Source organism: Dipodomys merriami, unplaced genomic scaffold (assembly GCF_024711535.1).
Source record: "Dipodomys merriami isolate MVZ:Mamm:240054 unplaced genomic scaffold, mDipMer1.0.p SCAF_69, whole genome shotgun sequence".
Lineage (NCBI taxonomy): Eukaryota > Metazoa > Chordata > Mammalia > Rodentia > Heteromyidae > Dipodomys > Dipodomys merriami.
In genome coordinates this window covers 5,797,704-5,815,859 of record NW_027206279.1, presented here as the reverse complement: position 1 = coordinate 5,815,859, position 18,156 = coordinate 5,797,704, and the positions used below count along the sequence as shown (strand labels likewise).

The following is an 18,156-nucleotide window of genomic DNA, read 5'->3' as shown; positions in this document are numbered from 1 at the left end:
GGAAGAACATGGCAGATTTTCATCAAGAGCTTAGAGATTATTTTTCGATGTTTCTCAAACTCAGTAATTGAACCTACAGATTTATTCCAGTGCTCTTTGGTAAGAGGAGAACTTACAGCTGAGTGCATAAATTAATTATCTGGGGGCTTTCCTCGGCTTTGACTTGCTCCTGTCTTCCAGCCAATTTGTGTCTCACGGTCCCTCTCCCCTTCTCCTTAGGATGCTGCTGGACACATCGAACGACATGCTGACGATGACAGCAGAATTGATTCATGAAGTTTGTTGCCTCCCATGTTGGGAAGTCACTAGTAGAACTATTTCGTCGTGGCCTCTTCACACAGACCACTCCCTCTCCTTCCCCCGGGAAGCGGGGAAGTAGAAAGCCAGGCTTACCAACTAGCAAAAGCCTGCACAGCTCTGTGAGGTCAGAGGTCACATTTCAAGTTTGTGCAGGAGGGTGCAATGACATTGAAACAGCTATTTTTTAAGGATACCTATACTCCTCTGGGACATAGAGTGATTCATGCATTCTTTCCATGGTTATTAAAACTCCAGATCTTAATTGGCTTACCTACTTTGGCCCTAATCATATTTTTGTCACTTTGAGCTTGCAGTTTCTAGTTTATGTTTCTTACAATGCTTTCTGCCTTTGATAGTCAAGCTTTCAGTACAGCTTTGTTCAGATGCTACATTTTCAGGACCCAGTTGTAAAAACTGGGTGTATACTTACCTTTCTTAACCATTATTTGTAGTGTGTTTCAGATATTCACTTCCTTAGTAAATGGACAGAACTGGCTTGCAGTGCAACAGGACACATGGGAGATTATTGATAACCAGCTTGAGTTGGAGGATTCAGGAACCAGTCCCATTGAGATGAGTCCTTGTGGGAGCCTTTCCTGGAGAACTTGTGTGCAGGTCTGACAGAGCGCCCGCTGTGAGGCAGCAGCCAGGCTAATGTCTCCTTTTCCGTTCTGCTGTTAGGCCCGGGAGCTCCTTGCCACAGGTGCCTTCGGCTGTCTGGGCTGGAGGCATACCCTGTGTCCCTGCACCTCTCCTGCCCTTTAACTGTGCCTAGAGCAATGGCAGCCCTCAGTCCTCTGGGCTCACAGGGCGTTTTCCACCCACCCACAGCACCCCAGGTCAGGGAGTTAAGACTAAAGCATCACAGACTGAAGCCGGCCTTCTGGAGACTTTTGGAAGCCAGTATCTTGGTCTTTACCCACCTGCTGGCTGAGGAATCTGGGACAACTGAAGCACCCAGGTCAACAGAGCCTCACTTTCATTGTGGGACTTGGGGATTTTTCTCTGGACTGTTGTTCAGTAAAAGTACACTAAGTGTCACTTTCTGCTCTTGTTTCTGGAATCTAAAACTCAAGATTGTTGAGAGAGAGAGAAATGAGTGGGGGAGCCCCATGCCGCTAGGTGGCTCAGGGTGTGGCCCTGTCTGCGGGCACTGCACCTTCAGGGTGTTCTCACCCCTCAGCGTGAGTGCAGCTGTGCGCACTTCTCCCTCTGGCTTTGGGGTGGGGCAGGGTCTGTGAGTCCTGGGCATTTATAATGGAAGACTTAAGTACGTGTTCTTTTCTCCAGGAAAAAGCTCCTGTGTTTCTTACTGGTCCAGAAAACGTTGAGAACTAGAGCTGCTGCTAGGTAACGGATGGCCCCACAAGCCATTCACTCTCTCCCCTTGCAAGTACGAAAACTTCCGTTAGTCGCATGGCTTAGATTTGTCTGATGTTGAAGAGATAGTGTGGATCAGGTGGATTAATGCTGATTCTGTGGGAGATTAAAGCCGCTCTTCCCACCTCTCACCCCCCATTCCTAGAACCGTGACCAGAGCAGTCACGCTGTTCTGTGGGTCTGAGGGTAGTGGCCTCCCAGGACTCCATCTGGATTTACTGCCAAAGCTTGCACATTTCCCTGGGCCTCAGTGAGGCAGCGTTTGCATGCTGGCAGGGTGAGGTGCTAAGGAAGCTTCCGGTGCTGTCGGCCAAGGGCCTGTGGAGCAGGGAGAGGGGTGACACATTTCCAGCGGGCAGCAGGGCGCGGAGGGCCAGGCACTCGGGACTTAACTCGGTAGAGTTACAGGCGCACATCTGTCTGGGTGTGTGCATGGGTATGCTTCTTGCATACATGAGTCCAGGTGGGCACCTGGATTGTATTGTTTCTCATGTCACAAAAGTTTTCTTTGAAGCAGCAGCAGTAATGTGTTCTTTTCAAAAGCGTGAAATTGTTTATGAGTGATGGAGAATGACCCATTCCAGCCCTCTTGAGAAAGGAAAGAGCCGGGGGGTCTTGGCCCCTTTTGTTTGGTTGCGTCCTGATCTGTGTGTTTTGAAAGTTGTGCAGAGCTGGGCTGAGGGAAAGTCAGTTGTCGGTGTGTCATTACAGATCTCAGCCTCTGCTTGTGCTCCCAGGGCGGTGGCTCAGGTCCGTGTTGACTACTTACAGCTCAGTAGTTCACGAAGGAAAGGATCTAACTGTCCACTAACCCAACAGAAACTGGCACTTTCCAGTAGTTGGAAGCCATCTTTAGAATTCTTGACAATACCAAGCCAAGGAAACCACAGAATAAATCTTTTCACATGCTCATTCTTTATACCATTTATACATTCTTTATACATCAGTTTACACTGATAAAAGTGTCAGTCACTTTCAGTTTTCTGTAAAAGTTGTTAATCAGGTTCAGAATATATTTTGGCATGCTCCTCTGCTCGGTTCTAAACAATGCAAACAAAAATAGCAACTTAACTTGACCTGATGTTACTTGAATTGAGAAGTGATTCACTACCACACTCCTGCTTTTGTGGGGAGGTTTTTCTCCCCCAGAATAGCGAGCACGTGAGTGTTTCATTCATGACCTACATGTGATTTATAGGCAGTGCCCTTGCTGTTGAAGTGACTGTTTGCCTAACCAAGGTTTTCTTTTGTCGTTTTTCCTGGTAGATGATAGAGTGGACAGCTTGTGACTAGGCATGTGGCTAGCTGCTGGGCATGGGCGTAGGCGTGCAACTAGAGCAATGAATGGTGTGGTGTGTTTTGTGGAAGAGAATCCAGTGGAGAGGAGATTGAAGTATATTGCGAAGTGAAATTTGAATAGCACACATACTCTGGCTTGCTCAAATATTGCAGTTTGTAAGTGCATACTTTTAAATATAGTTCTTGTTACCTAAAGGAGAGCTCTTAGCATTATTATGAAGACCATGCTTGCCACATTGGTAAAATGGTGGTTTCAGCCCAGCCAGAGTCATTTAAGACCGTGGGGTTGAGAGAAGGGTGGATGGACACAACTGAGCAAGTGTGGAAGTGCTTTGAGCTCTGCCAAGTTCCATGTGAAAGTGGATGCGCGACCCTCCTCTAAACCAAACCCCTGCTTCCCACACAGTAGCTGACTTCACCTACTGCCCTAAGTGTGTGGCCCTGCTGAGCCGCATGGTGACTAGGGTTTCCCAGATTTGCTCTGAATTCAAGGTTGTAATGCAGCTGAACTGGAGGCAAAATGGGATCGAAGGAGGAAAGGCTGTTGAAGACCTTTCTCCTATTAAGAGAAATACTGTCCCCTAGAGCTACTCCAGTACCCTTGGTTTCTGATTTTTTTCTTCAGTATTGAGTATGGATTTGAAGGAAGAAGTCAGATGACACCTGACTGCAAAAATGTTTATAAACAAATAAGCCTAGTCTTCTTACATTTTGGTATAAAGCTGTGAACTTCATAACTTTGTAAAGCAAGGTATAGAGCAAATACAAGAGGAGAATAAAGTACTTTTACTAATTGACTGTTTACTTTCATTACCTTGTTTGCATCTTCATAGTCAAAACGTCTTTTTCTGCACGTTGGCATAAAGCATGAGAACAGTGGTAGAAAACACAAGATGTTTAGAGATGTGTTGCTTACAGATGTGCCACAGGCTACAGCCCAGGTAAAATGGACACACAGCTACACTTGGGATTTGTCTGGTATCTTAGAGCAAGTACCTGGAACTAAACTCAAAAAACTATCTTTGAGCCGGGCGCTGGTGGCTCACGCCTGTAATCCTAGCTACTCAGGAGGCTGAGATCTGAGGATCGTGGTTCAAAGCCAGCCCGGGCAGGAGAGACCGTGAGACTCCTATCTCCAATAAACCACCAGAAAACTGGAAGTGGCGCTGTAGCTCAAATGGTAGAGCGCTCGCCTTGAGCTGAAGAGCTGAGGGACAGCGCCCAGGCCCAGAGTTCAAGCCCCATGACCGACAAAAAACAAACAAACAAACAAACAAAAAAAAAAACTATCTTTGATCCAGGCACCTGTGGCTCACACCTGTAATCCTAGCTTCTCAAGAGGCTGAGATCTGAGGATCAACAGTTCAAAGCCAGCCCGGGCAGGAAAACTCCATGAGACTCTTATCTGCAAGAAATACTCAAAAAAGCCAGAAATGGTGCTGTGACTCAAGTAGTAGAGTGCTAGCCTTGAGCAAAAGAAACTCAGGGATAGTGCCCAGGCCCAGACTGGCAAAAAAAAAAACAGAAAACTACATTGCCCCTCCTTCCAGTCACCCACAAAAGTTTACACTTTCTTGTGTTCTGTACACCAACAATTATTTTGCCCAATATAGCTAAATATGTTCCCCCTTCCTTACCTGAGGGACTAGTCAAGCAATATAGGTGTGACTGAAATGGGGCTCAAGGCTGAGGTTTTTGTGTGCTGGTGTTCTATTTGGAAACTAGGGCTTTCTGCCATCAAGTGCTAAGCGGGCCCTGCCAGCCTTGGCTTCTAGGTACATTCAGGGCATGGCTGTAGAATTCAGCCTGGGGCTTTGTGCAGGTGAGTTTATTACTGGAAGGTATTCAGTCCTGCTCTGGCTGATAAATGTGGGGATACAAAACACAGTGGAACCAGCTGTACACATGCCTTTATTTAGATCAACTTCTTCTCTCTGAATGCAGCTAAACTTAGGAGTCAGACAACTCAAAGTATCCAACCCTGTTCCACTGGATTTGTTTACCCCAGAGCCAGGCCCATCCTAAAACAGTCAGACGGATCCAAGTGCAAGTTTGGCTATTGTCCCATGAGTGGGAAAGCATACAGGTGATGGGCTTCTAGCGGCTGCTCTGCAGTCAGCCTGGTACAAGCTACAGGAGAGCGTTTGCTTCAGAATCAGCAGACCTCTGCACACACTGCACCTAGCAGAGGCAGACACTTGCAGAGGGACAGAGGTGTGCTCCAAGAGTCAGGCTACGCATCAAGACGAGAGAGGGACGTGGAGGAGAACCGACCGGGGAAGCACCTGGAGGCCTCGTGGTGGCACATCTACTGAGTCACTGGAGGCCAGGGCCTCTAGCGATACTGGATACAGTGGAGTCCTGAGTGATCCTGCGTGGCCTTGGACAAGGGCAGCCTGGTTCATGCATACATGGTGAGCTGCAGCCACTGAAAGAGGAAGTCCCAGGATCAGAACGTAGACAAGGACAGAGCAGCCCAGCCCTACGCATCTTACAGCTGCGGGGGAGGGGAGGGAATAGATACCAGCAAGATTTTCAAAGGAGGAGCCTGTTTGCCGTGTCCTTTTTCCCCAGGTGGTCTCCAGAGGTACATGTTTTCTAGTGTCAGGTAATTTTAGGGGTTGAGGCCTTTCTGGAGCTTTTTGCTATTACATGATCTCCCTGCTGAGTTTCTCTGCTTCATCTTCCCTTCCTACCCATCCCTCCGCCACTCTCTAGAAGTAAGGAACATTGTGTCTTGCACTGTCATGGGCTTTACGGTGCAGGAAGAATGTGCAAGGTCTGTTTACCTCGAGAACATTGAGTTTGATGATACCATCTCCATCCTTGTCAAATGCATTAAAAGCTCCTGTGTAAAAAAGAATGCGCAGGCCATTTACAGACTTGTTCCACGTCCCCTGCTATAACATGTCTGAAGGAAATGTATGCCGTGTTGTCCTTCAGCACAAATATCTGCAGGTGACATGGCTAGAGACCCTCTCCTTGCCATCCTTTCCTGGACCAAGAGCCGCCTTGGTCTTTGTTCAGCCCGGACACTGGATTATCTGGCCGAGGTTCCCACATGTCCCTATTGGGGGAGGGAGGGGCCGGGAAAGCTCGAGAGTGCTGAACGGTACCCCTCCCCCCCACTTACTGAACATGCCCTCCAGTCTGACAAAGCAGCAGATGAAGCTGTCAAAGTCGATGTTCATGTGTTTGTCTGCGTAGCGCATGGTGATGATATCATAGAGCTGGCTGTTGAGGTGGAATCCTGCGGAGGCAACGGTAGCGGAGGAGCTGAGTTCATCTCCCTGCCCTTGTCCCTGGCCTCAGGAAGGAAGGTGAGAATCCTCCCTCCTTCTCATGGTCCTAGTAGCCTCACTTCCCCTCCATTCCTGCTCCCCTCAGGTTAGCTTCCTCTTGCCGGCCACCCCTCCATGGCACCTGCATCGTTGACTGCGTTTCGCATCTCGTAGCTGTTGATGGTGCCTGAATGGTCTGTGTCGTAGCGTTTGAAGATTTTCTGAAAACAAATTTGAAGACAAGGTCACACACTGAATCCCTGAATCAACCCCTCCACCCCAGCGCCGCCTCCCTCTCCCACCTGCCAGGCCTTGATCTTCTTCCACAGGTGGTGGAACTCCTGCAGGTTCAGCCTCCCTGAGCCATCTGTCTGAAGGCGGGAGGTCAGGGCCAAGGGCTCACAGTGAAATCCCCCCGCACTGGGAGGGACTGATGAGGGGGAGTCTGGGAGGCTGCTCACCCACTACCCGGCGAGCTGTGTAGCCTTCCTCTCCTCTCCACAATCACCCCCCTCCCAGCTTTATCCTCTATGGGGGCAGAATCCCCGGCAGGATTTCAGGCCTGAGGGTGGGGTTAGCTACCACCCCTTTCAAACAGCAACCAGGATATTCTGAGTCGGGGTCTCAGGTCTTTTGGGGTGCATAGTTTAGGCCCTCTGTCTGATGGGACATTCCTTTTTTTCCCCCTGTCCCCTGTGGGCAGGTGACAGCAGGTGGAAGGATACGTCCATGAGAGCGATCATGCTGCGGCAGGACTCCAGCGTGAAGCCTTGTGTCTTCAGGTCCTTGTCTGGGGGGATGGAGAAGAGTGAGGAGCTGCTTTCAGACAGCTGGACTCCCTGCCCATCCCCTTCGTCTGCTCTGAGTTGCTCACGTTTGTTCACAACTGTGTTAAGGACGTTCTTGAGCTCGTCTGCACAGATCTCCATGTCCTGAGGATGGAAGGAGAGAGAGAGGGGAGTCATGGTTCAAGGGTAGCGCCGCTGGTGGGGCGGAGGCTTTGCAAAACCAACCCCAGCTGTCCACATTTGTGTAGTCCCAGTTGGTGCTGGGGAGCTGGGGGTTCTCTAGGGGGGAGACAGTGCCCAGTACTGTACCCTCAGCTGTCCACATTGTGTAGGCAGCTCACACCAGAGGGCTCTGAGCCAGTGAATATGTCCGTCTAAAACCCAAGGGCTTGTGGGCATCTGTGTTGCACACGTACAGGGCAAACCCCCTCTTCTGGGCAGTAATGAAACAGCCAGTCACTGGCAGCTAACCTAGAAGGGCAGTCAGTCCCTGGCTTGGAGATACTCACATCCCCTGCTATCTGTTTGAAAATGTTTCGGAACTGCTGCTGCTCCTCGCTCTCCTGGTCCGGGTTGCCAGGCCGGGGCTATGGAAATACAATGGGGGACTTGTGGGAATCGGGCCAGACAGACCGGGAGGAAAGCTCCTCCAGGCAAACAGCCCAGGTGGCAGCAGGCGCTGGCATGGGGATTTCTTACTCCAATCTGGTGAGCTGGAGTGAGAACCATCTAGGCCTAGGTGGCTCTTTGAACCTCGTCCGCTCATACATTTACTGTGCCAGTAAGCAGACCACTCCCGCCCGTGCCCCCCCCCCCCAGCCTTCTCCTGGGTCCTGAACCTGACCCAACCATTCCAGTTCCTCCATCTGCCTCCATCTGCCTGTCACTGAGGCTCAGTTCTCCACCCCACTGCATGTGTCCACAACAAAGGACACAGACCTGCACTGAACTTTTCACCCTTAGCCCCAATTCCACGAAGCTTCCGTGACCTCTCCTCCGCTCTGGAGGACCCCCATTGCCATCAGTAGCCCCCCTGCTTTTGGTACTTAAGCTCCTTTGTCAAGAGCTCAAAGACTAAAGACAGGCATTCTTCTCCCAAGCAGGTCTTCAGCCCTTGCCAGTCCCTCTGCCCGCGTGCCCGCGGGGTTTGCCCCAGTCGGGAGGCCCAGCCCGCACTGCACTCCTGTGGCCGCTTTGGTAGGGCAGCCAGTAAGTCATCTGCCGGGTGGCATCCCAGAGCTTGGAGGAACTGGCGCTAGACGGTGAAGACACACCCCCCGTGGGAGCACAGGAGGCCCCCTGCTGTGCACGAGCCACCCCATTCATGCCACATGCACAAAAACCTGTGGGCATTTCTCTTGCTTTTCAGGGCTTGTTTTGTCTTTGCCCTCCTCTGACACCTGGTCCACACCCAGCTCCTTGTTGCTGTTTGCTCGGTCTGAAACGAAGATGATGGGCTGGGGAGAGGAGGGAAGTGGACAAGGGCGGGAAGGAAGCAAGGATTACAGGTTGAGAGTGTGCCGGCAGTCAGCCTCCCCTCAGGGCGCAGTAAGCCTGGCACAATGAGGTCTGACGCGTGATGAGGCTAAGGGTGTTAAGAGCAGCATGATCCAGGACAGTGGTTTTCAAATACTTTTGAATTTTTTTCCCCAATAGAAATACTTTAGATTTCCCCAGAATCCACATATAAATAAAACCAATAAAAATAGCTTCTACCCCAGGCATGGTTGGGTACGTGCCTATAATCCTACTGGGGAGGCTGAGGCAGCAGAATCACAAGTTCAAGACCAGCCTAGACAACATGGACCATCTCAAAACAACTTTAGGTGCTTTGGTTAAAAGGCAGGCAGAGCCCCTAACCCTCATTATTGAAATCACGGCGGCTAGTGAGGAGCCTTGGGTGAATCTGCAGAGTACAGACTGGAAAAAGGCTGGTCATTGGCCTGCTCAGAACACGGACAGCCCTACCTCTCTCATAACAAATACCTGTCCTGACCTCAGTTTACTCAGCTCTTAATGGCGATGGCCAAACCTGCTTTTCCCTCCCTGGCCCTGTGGGGATTAGATGAGAAAACCGGATGCAAACCTGTACTGAAAGCACAGGGAAGATTTCAAGAGACAGTCGGAAGTTATGCTCGTGCAAGTGAAGAGGTTATGGAAAGAGGTGGGGCTGTGCACCCCATATGGAAAGCCAGAGGAAGCCGCAGACTCAGGGATGCAGCTCAGAGAAGAATGGGGTAAGTAGGCAGAGTCTCAAAGCAGAACAAGCCGCCTGGCTAGGGAGGCCCACTGTCTTCCCATGCTGCTGGTCTTGGGTAGCTGGAGTAAGCAGACAAGAAAACGGCCTTGGAACTCAGCAGGTCCCCGAGGGGTTTGCACAAGCAACTGAAGCTTGCAGGGATCCCAGAGCAAGCAGAGGCCCCTGTGTGAGGGGAATGTGTGCCAATGGGTACGGCATAGCTGTGGAGCACCCCTGGAGCCAGGCACGTGTGTGCCGACCCAGGTGCAGGTCGGGATCACCCAGGCTTTGGAGTGGAAGAGGCCGGGCACCGGGAGGGTAGCCAAGAAACACAGGTGTTGGAGGTGGAGTAGACATGTAAGGCTTCCATGTCCAGTTGTCCCACTCATTAGCTGTGTCCTGGACCAAGTTACTTCTCTGCATCTGTGCCCTCAGGAGTAATAAGGGGGCCTCCCTTTAGATACTGTGGTAAGTGGGGGGAAAGCTGGGCCTGCTCTGCACTAGGCCCCATACCTGCAGAACCTGGGTGATGCATTCCAGGTACCACCAGGAACATTAGCCGCAAAGCTTGTCTGCTGGCCCCCAGTGGCTCAGGGCACAGATCTCTGGAGAGGGACCGCCTTGAGCAGGTTAGTTTGTACCTTTCCTTCCCCTCTTAAAATGGGAATCGTCTCTTAGGAAAAGCAGCTAGACGAGTCTCTGCACAAGCCTTCCCTCAGCCATCGCCGTCACACTCAGCCCACCGGGGACTCAGGGAAGGCAGGCATGGGAGAGGCAAGTTGGATACATGCATGCACGCGCACGCACGCACGCACGTGCACAGTGCTCTAACCACTCACCCATTACACCCACCTTAGTTTTTTTCTTTTTCTGTGTAAGAAATGGAAACAGTAAATGGACAATGAGTGAAAATGTTTAGAACTGATCTGAAGCTTGGGGTATAGGTCCCGGGTCCACATAGCTGGGTTAACTGGCTCCAGCAAGAAGTGTGGAGGGTGGAAAAAGAATTCCTCCCCTGTTCCTATCAGAGACTGGTAGCTGCTGTGGCTTTTGTTGTTGTTTTTTGTTGTTGGTTGCGGGGCTTGAACTCTGGGCCTGAGCACTGTCCCTCAGCTCTTCAGCTCAAGGCGAGCGCTCTACCACTTGAGCTACATCGCCACTTCCTGTTTTCTGGTGGTTTACTGGAGATAAGAGTCTCATGAACTTTCCTGCCCAGACTGACTTTGAACCGTGATCCTCAGATCTCAGCCTTCTGAGTAGCTAGGCTGACAGGTGTGAGCCACCAGTGCCTGGCTGTGGCTTTGTTTTAATAACTCACTGTTACAAAATACGTGAGGAAATAGACCTTCTGGCTGTTTTTTTCTTTTTTTAATGTAATTGTTTGCTAAAACATTGAACATACGGCTCATTCAAACTATCCTGAAAATGAATATGACTTAAGGAATAGTTAAAAACAATTTTTTTGAGCAAACATTTCACGTCAGGAGATTTAATGTGGGGATCCAGGCTTGGGACTCCTTTTGTACTATGAGGTTTGGCGGCTAGGCTGGCAGCATCCTGGGCAGCTGCCCTCTGCACCCACCAACACTGAAGCCAAGTGTCATTTGAGAACCCGTAGAGGGACACCCAAGGCCCTACACCTGCTGCTCTTTCTGTGTGGTTGCAGTGTGTGAGTGCGCAGCCCCTGGCGATACTGTACGGTGATTGCCAGAATCCAGAACCAAATGCACAGAGCGCTGACAGCAAATGTCTGCAGCAGCTCGGAGCCCGTGGAGACCTGGCACTGGCACAGGATGAAGGAGGTGGTGACTGTGCTGACACTACCAGGAAGATATTCAGTGGAGCGCTCATCCTGCTGCTTCAGGTGACACCCACTGTTTACTAACCAGTGCTCACAGCCCTAAGACTCCTCAATCTGAAGCATACACTGACTGTTTCTAATGTAGGGGTTCTCGGCCCTAGGGGCTGGCCTGGACGAGGTGGTCGGAAACCTATGTTGAGTCAGAATCTGAATCTTGAGTTCCAGTCCTGCCTGCCACTTACCAGCTCCATGAATGCAAGGAAGTCAGGTAGCCCCGCGGAGCCCGGCTGTCTTGCTTGAAAGGTAGGGCTGATAACGCCATCTACCTCTCAGAAGACTTGCAAGCATCAAATGAATAACACATGTGAAAAATACCTTGAAGTGTAAAACCTGTGGATTACAACCTCTGCCCGTGCTGGGGCGGACGTGCCACACTACCTCTGAGTTAAATAAACCCACAAAAGCATCGCCAGGCATCTTATTATCCCTCCCACTTTGCAGATTGAGAAACCGAGTCAGAGGGGCTATATGACTTGTCCGGGCCACTTGGGTGGTGAGTGAAGCTCTGGTTTTGATGGCGGGTTCAAAGCAGGTATACTTCCTTTTCGCTACCTGGGAATTCCCCTTGTCCAACTGCATCCATGTTAGCTGTCTTCCTGGCATCCCTTCCTGTGGCCTTGCTCCCTTCCTCTACTCATTCATCCCCCATTCTTCCCAGCCAAACCCCTGAGACCCATGTCTTCCATCCATGCCCAGCAGAAGCTGCAGTGACAACGGCCCTCCACGGCCCTCTGCTAGTCCTCACTCTCCCGGTTACCCTGCCTGGCCCAGGAAAAGCAGCCCTCTGCACCTCCTCTTATCAATCAACCACTCACCACTGGCCGATCCACAGAGATTGTATTTTCAACTTCCCTGTGAAAAACACAAACATGCGGGTGTCTCGGTGTCACTAGGAACAGCATGAAGGATCAGGCCACATGGCTGCTTGGGTGGACAAACTGACACTGATTTAAGAGATCCCTTGGGATTAAACATCCAGCCAGGAGCCAGCCACCGGTAGGCATCATTGCCAGCAGCCAAGGCCCACCACACAGGTTCTGACTGGTGTCCCCCACCACCACTCCCCCAGGTCCCCAAAGCTACGACCCAGCTACCCATCCTCAGGCCTCACATTTCTTCAGGGGACAGTGATCAGGGTGGCAGAGCCTATGAACATATCCGTGAGGGCCAAGGACAGGATATGGCTTTGCTGTCTGTCTTGCCACCCTATCCTGACACTTCAATCACCCATGATGCTTCTTACTCCTCTTCCCTATTCTATGAGTATATCATCATCTCAAAACCCAGCAGAGATGCTGCTTCTATCTATTGTTACCTAGAACACCTGGGATATAATAGGTGTTCAGTAAATGTGTGCAAGAATGAATGAGTGGATTAGGGAGCTCCAGGAAGAGGCAGAAGCTGGTCGGCACACCCCGGGAGCCCTGAAGAAGACTGGCCCGGCTTAGACAGCCTGTCTCTGATCTCTGGAAAGGGCCCCCCCGGGGTTTTTAGGGATGGATAGCTAGAGCCAGGCTGGTACTCACTCGGAGAGGTTTCTCTTCTCTGAGAAGACGCGGAGGATGAACTCCCCCTCCTGGTGGGGCTCATAGGTGGAGGGCACGATGACGTACTCGCTGGGAGGCAGGCGGAAGCGCTGGGACACCTCCCGCATGTTGATGTAGGTTTTGCTCCTGGCCTTGGAGGCGTTGTACAGGAAGAAGTCCTTCTGCAAGTGCTGCTTGTTCCCATGCATCTAGGACACAGAGCAGCCCGTGGGACCTGAGTCCCGGGGGAGGGCGCCCTGTCCTGTCCAGTCCCTTCTAGGAGTTTATTCCCAAGTCCCTGGTCCCCGCCTTCACATCCTGACCCTCAAATAAGCTCAACATCACTGGGGCTCCCCACCTTATATCATCTTACTTTTTTTTTTTTTTTTTTTTTGCTGTGATTCAGAAGTAAGGCGAAGTCTCTCATTCTGCCACACAAAGCCACTCACCAGGACTGGTGTTCACCTGCTCCGAACCCTGGGAAGGACCCCAAAGGAGCAGAGGGGCCTTGGCTGGATTCTGAGAAGAGCTGTTTCCTCCATCCCAGAGCACAGCCACTCTCAAAACGTGTGTGTGTGTGTGTGTGTGTGTGTGTGTGTGTGTGAGAGAGAGAGAGAGAGAGAGAGATTGTGAGTGTACAACTGCCTGCACGTGCAAAAATGCATGTGTATGGAGGTGTGAGCAGTGTCTGGTAGAGAGGGAGTGTCCATCCCAAGCGTGTAGCACCTGACCCCCTGTTCTGCAGTTGCAATCATGTGGGCAGGATCCTCTCCTACCACAGCCTCGCCCTCAGACCCCACCAGCCAGCTTCTTAGTGAACCACAGATGGACTCAGACCCCCAGGAAGTGCTGCTGGCCACTGCTGTACCTCTTTGGGAACCTGGAAAGAAACGGATGGGGAAAAAAAAATTGCCTCAGATCTGAGGATCTGAAGGTGTAAAGCTGGTGGACAAGGCTGCCAAAAGCTGTGTACTCTGACAAGCCATGTACCACCCTGCCTGCCCCCGACCCCACTCCACTGCACCTTCTCCTGTCCTCTGCTCATTACAAACACTGCCGGCCAGACAGCAGGAGCTCTGGGAATTCTTGCTGGGAAGGTGTGTGTCTCCGGGCGCTGCGTACCTCGTAGATGGCAAAGCCAATGGTGAAGAGGTTGGCCCCCAGCTTCCGGTCCTTGCGACGGTTCTTCTGCATCAGGGCCACCAGGAAGCTGCAGATCACCTCGGAGTCATCGGGGTCATCATCTTCCTCCAGGAGCTTTAGACGGTACTGTGGGTTGGTCCAGAAAGTATCTGTTTCCCCCAGAAAGGAAATGCACATTCAGATCCGCTGCACAGATAAAGGGCAGGAAGGAAAATGAGACAGAGGGAACTTGTTCTCTATCCCTTAGGTAAATGGTTCATTTAAGTGTCGACTGGACAGGGAGCTGGTAAGCCATTATTTCTAGTGTATCTTGTGGGGCTGTTTCCAAAGGAGATTGACCTGTGAGTCTGAGGACTGAGTGGGAAAGATTCACCTTTGATGTCAACAAGTACCATCTAATCCACTGGGGGCTCCCGGATAGACCAAAAAGGCCAGAGAAGGATTCGCTTTCTCTCCTGGAAAGAGAATTGCCTTTCTCTGCCCTCAGACATTACAACATCAGGCTTTCTGGTCTTTTCTTTTTTTTTTTGTCGGTCATGGGGCTTGAACTCTGGGCCTGGGCGCTGTCCCTCAGCTCTTCAGCTCAAGGTGAGCGCTCTACCACTTGAGCCACAGCGCCACTTCCAGTTTTCTGGTGGTTTATTGAAGATAGGAGTCTCACACTCTTTCCTGCCTGGGCTGGCTTTGAACCGCGATCCTCAGATCTCAGCCTCCTGAGTAACTAGGATTACAGGCGTGAGCCACCAGCGCCCAGCTGGCTTTCTGGTCTTTATCTCCAGGATTTACACCAGTAGACAAGTTCTCAGGTTTTGGCCGTGGACTGAAAATTATATCATCAGCTTCCCAGGTTCTGAGGCCTGTGGACTTGCAGTCTCCAGATCCCTGATGTGAAATCCTGCAGTCCTCCAGAACTACCCTCAAATGGACTGACACAATATTACTCTATGGCTTCCTGCTTCAACAGTGCTACCAACTCTCAAAACGTCCGTGGAATGGGAAGGATTTAATAAGATAGCAGATGACTGGAGCTTAGTAAAGGCTGGGCGTGTGGTTAATGCTGCTCTGGAATTTGTTCTGCTCGGACCCCTCCCCCATTGAGGGCGCTCCCACCTGGGAAGTTGCGGCAGCCTCCAGCAGAGCAGCCCCTCACCCAGCGGCCCTCGTTCACGGACACCGTCCAGGTCTGGAGCTTATCAGACTCCAGGGCATCAGCTGTGAGGTTGCAGATCTCCAGCTTTGTGAAATGGTAGATGAAGTCATCATAGGACATCCTGAGAGGTTGAAAGACAAGAAAGGCCCAAATGGGAGCCTGTGGCAGAGGCCAGGGAAGGGATGGTTCTGGGACTAATGCAGCATAATACATTAGTTCCCAGGAACTTGAGAGAATACAGGCTTTTCTTTTTAGAGAGAACACTGTCAGTTCTGATGTATCATCTCCAAACTACCAGTCAGCTCTTCCAGGAGTGAAGCTCAGGTGTCTCTGAGCAGAGAGCTAGACATAACTGTGCAGTAGGCACAGTGGTAGGTTCAGCAGAAGAAGATACCATTTGGGAGAGGAAAATGAAGCAAGCAACTTGAAAGGTGATGAACATCACAAGAAAATGAATCTGGCTCCCTGGGAGACCCAAAGGCGTTCTGGGGAAGTTTCCTTTGAAGACTGAGCACAGATGAAGCAATGAGAGTGATCAGGTGAGCAGAGCTTCCTAGGCTCACAAGAAAGCCAGGCTCGTACCAGGGAGCAAATGTGGCTAGAACAGGAGCCACATTACCAGGGCCTGGTTCTGAGCTCCGGTCATTCCTATGACTGGCAGTCCCTGCTGGGCTTCTGGCTGAAGGAAGAAGCAAGGCCCAGATCTCCCAGAGCAGGAACCTGACAGTGTCTGCCCAGGGACTGGGGTCAAACTCTCTGCTTCATCGCTTCCTCTTGGACACTTCCTGGGGTCCAGGACTCACCAGAACTCTCCGTCCTCAGTGACCTGGTGCTGCAGACGGGCCTTCTCCTCTTTGTCCACAAAGCTCCAGTCTTTCCAGCTGGTGGGAAAACACAGAGATTACAGAAGGACGAAGAAGGGCAGGCCTGATGTGAGTTGCAACAGAAGACATCTGAGAAAACTGCAGCCAGAGTGAGCCATCAAAATGCAGATCTTGGGGCTGGGAAGGTGGCTCAGTAGTAGAGCGCTTGCCTCGCATGCATGAGGCCCTGGGTTCGATTCCTCAGCACCACATAAGCAGAGAAAGCCAGAAGTGGGGCTGAGGCTCAAGTGGTAGAGCGCTAGCCTTGAGCTGAAGAGCTGAGGGACAGCGCCCAGGCCTAGAGTTCAGGCCCCAAGACTGGAACCCTCCCTCCCCCCCAAAAAAGTGCAGATCTTGCCTTTTACTCTCACTACCAAGTCCTGCTGTCTGTCCCCTCCGGGGAATGAATAAAGGAGGAACTCAGGCAGCTGCCACCTGGAAGGTTCCAGTAGAGGCAACCAAGAACCAGCCAGTGAGTTGAACGCAGTAGAGCATTACAACGTTCAGAGCCTGCAGAAGCTCTTCACATTTGTTCTTTCTGTTTCCCCAAGTCTAATTCCTACTCCTTTTCTTGAGACTGATCCTCACTATGTAGCCTAGACTGGACTCAAACTTGCAGCCCTCCCACCTGAGCCTTCCGTGCACTGGGATTACTACTGTGTTCCACCATGCCTCGCAGTCTATTGCTTTCAGTGATAAGCAGTTGAGTTCTTTCAGGGGCCAACTGTGTCTTTGTATGGAGACCAGGAGAGGGAGAAAAATCACAGTCAATCTCAGTTCTTTCCAAAAAAAAATGGTTACATTTACTCCTCATAATTGCCTTCAAGGTGTTAATATTGTCACCATTTTACAGATAAGACACAGAGACACCAGAAATGGAAATTGCCTGTCATGAAGGCTCTGTGCCTGCCTGAGCTTATCTAAGCTTTCTGAAATCCATCCTTTTAGAGATGACCGGCAGAAACCTTTCTAGATGCCTGGCTCCCAGGCACCCTCCCCCGCCTCACCCCCCCCCCCCTTTCTCTGCCCACACCTGCACCTTCTCCTCCACAGGTCATGTCCTTCTGTTTGTCTTTCTGCAGTGCTGGGGACTTTTACTCCCGGGGCTGTGCGCCTGCGAGCCAATCACTGTCACTGCGCCACATCCTCAACAGGTCTTTGATTGTGAGGGTGATCTTGTTCCCTCGTGTGTTCTCACGGTGCAGTACCCAACCCATCACCTACCCATCACTCCAGGAGCCATTCCACTCCACCTGGCCCCAGGGGTTCCGCAGCCGTACCAGCTTCACCTTCTCATCTTTGAATGTGGCCTTGGGCAAAGAGAAAAACCACTCAGACTCTGGAGACTGTGTGGCAAGGGGAGCTTCTGTCTTGTGCAGGGGGCAGGGTGGGGATGGAAAGAGCCAGTGATGGAGCTGTCCTGCCTGGCCTTGGCCAAGAAGCTGCTGAATGTTGGGGTGAGAACCTAATCAGGAGTTAGGGGACCTTGGGTATAGCTTACTGGGAGAGAACTTTCCTAGCAAGCAATCTTCGGCAGCACAAGGAAATAGGAAAGAAAACTGGATTAGGGCCTGGCCTGGCCTGGCTTCATTATCTTCTAAGAACCAGTTTTCCAGAAGAATATCCTAGTTACCGTTGAGCTTTAGTGGAGGATGAAAATATACTAGGTGCCTTTGTGTGAATTTTCATTTGCTTACTTTTTTTTTTTTTTTTTTGGCAACACTGGGTTTTGAACTCCCAGCCTGTACTTTCTAGGTAAGCACTCTGCCACTTGAACCATGCCCTCAGGCCTTGTGTGAATTTTTTTTTTGGTGGGTCATGAGGCTTGAACTCTGGGCCTGGGCGCTGTCCCTCAGCTCTTCAGCTCAAGGCTAGCACTCTACCACTTGAGCCACAGCACCACTTCTGGCTTTTTCTGCTTATGTGGTGCTGAGGAATGGAACCCAGGGCTTCATGCATGCAAGACAAGCGCTCTACCACTGAGCCACCTTCCCAGCCCCAGATTTATAATTTTACCAGAATCATGCTCTAATCAAATGAACAAACTTAGGCAGCTGGAAAACTCAGGACAGAGGTGCACCTTCCTCCAGTCTGCTGCAGTGGGCGTAACAGACAATAGCTTCTTTGTCCTTCTCTTTCTTTGGGTACAACTTCCCCACTGTGTACTACATTCCTGTTTCTGACATGACCCAGGAAAGCCCAGAAGTTCCAGAAGAACAAAACATTATACAGTAACTGAACATGAGAGAGCAGGGCCTATGGTAACACACTAATCCAATTCTCTAGGACAAAGGTAGTATTTCTTTCTTTTTGCAGGTCATGGGGC

General features: G+C 51.0%; 2 protein-coding genes across 15 annotated transcripts in view; one reads left to right on the top strand and one right to left on the bottom strand.

Moving 5' to 3' along the window:
- Znf106 (zinc finger protein 106) overlaps positions 1-3,789 on the top strand; it is a 53,754-nt gene extending 49,965 nt beyond the window's left edge. For all 4 annotated transcript variants that reach the window (XM_070005874.1, XM_070005876.1, XM_070005875.1 and 1 more), the window contains one exon: positions 220-3,789. In XM_070005874.1, the coding sequence (XP_069861975.1) occupies positions 220-276 (57 nt within the window). In that variant the 3' untranslated portion in view covers positions 277-3,789. The remainder of the gene's footprint in view (positions 1-219) is intronic.
- A 1,088-nt stretch (positions 3,790-4,877) lies between these two features.
- Capn3 (calpain 3) overlaps positions 4,878-18,156 on the bottom strand; it is a 33,956-nt gene continuing 20,677 nt past the window's right edge. For 5 of the 11 annotated variants that reach the window (XM_070005886.1, XM_070005885.1, XM_070005888.1 and 2 more), the window contains 16 exons: positions 17,055-17,140; positions 15,771-15,848; positions 14,928-15,088; positions 13,797-13,966; positions 13,543-13,554; positions 12,675-12,883; positions 11,964-12,000; positions 8,392-8,505; positions 7,558-7,635; positions 7,135-7,192; positions 6,986-7,050; positions 6,563-6,631; positions 6,403-6,481; positions 6,113-6,229; positions 5,769-5,827; positions 4,878-5,407 (listed from right to left, as the gene is read on the bottom strand). In XM_070005886.1, the coding sequence (XP_069861987.1) occupies positions 5,381-5,407; positions 5,769-5,827; positions 6,113-6,229; positions 6,403-6,481; positions 6,563-6,631; positions 6,986-7,050; positions 7,135-7,192; positions 7,558-7,635; positions 8,392-8,505; positions 11,964-12,000; positions 12,675-12,883; positions 13,543-13,554; positions 13,797-13,966; positions 14,928-15,088; positions 15,771-15,848; positions 17,055-17,140 (1,419 nt within the window). In that variant the 3' untranslated portion in view covers positions 4,878-5,380. Of the gene's footprint in view, positions 5,408-5,768; positions 5,828-6,112; positions 6,230-6,402; positions 6,482-6,562; positions 6,632-6,985; positions 7,193-7,557; positions 8,506-11,963; positions 12,001-12,674; positions 12,884-13,542; positions 13,555-13,796; positions 13,967-14,927; positions 15,089-15,770; positions 15,849-17,054; positions 17,141-18,156 lie in introns of those variants that run through there. The other 6 variants (XM_070005891.1, XM_070005889.1, XM_070005892.1 and 3 more) reach the window with 3 other exon arrangements.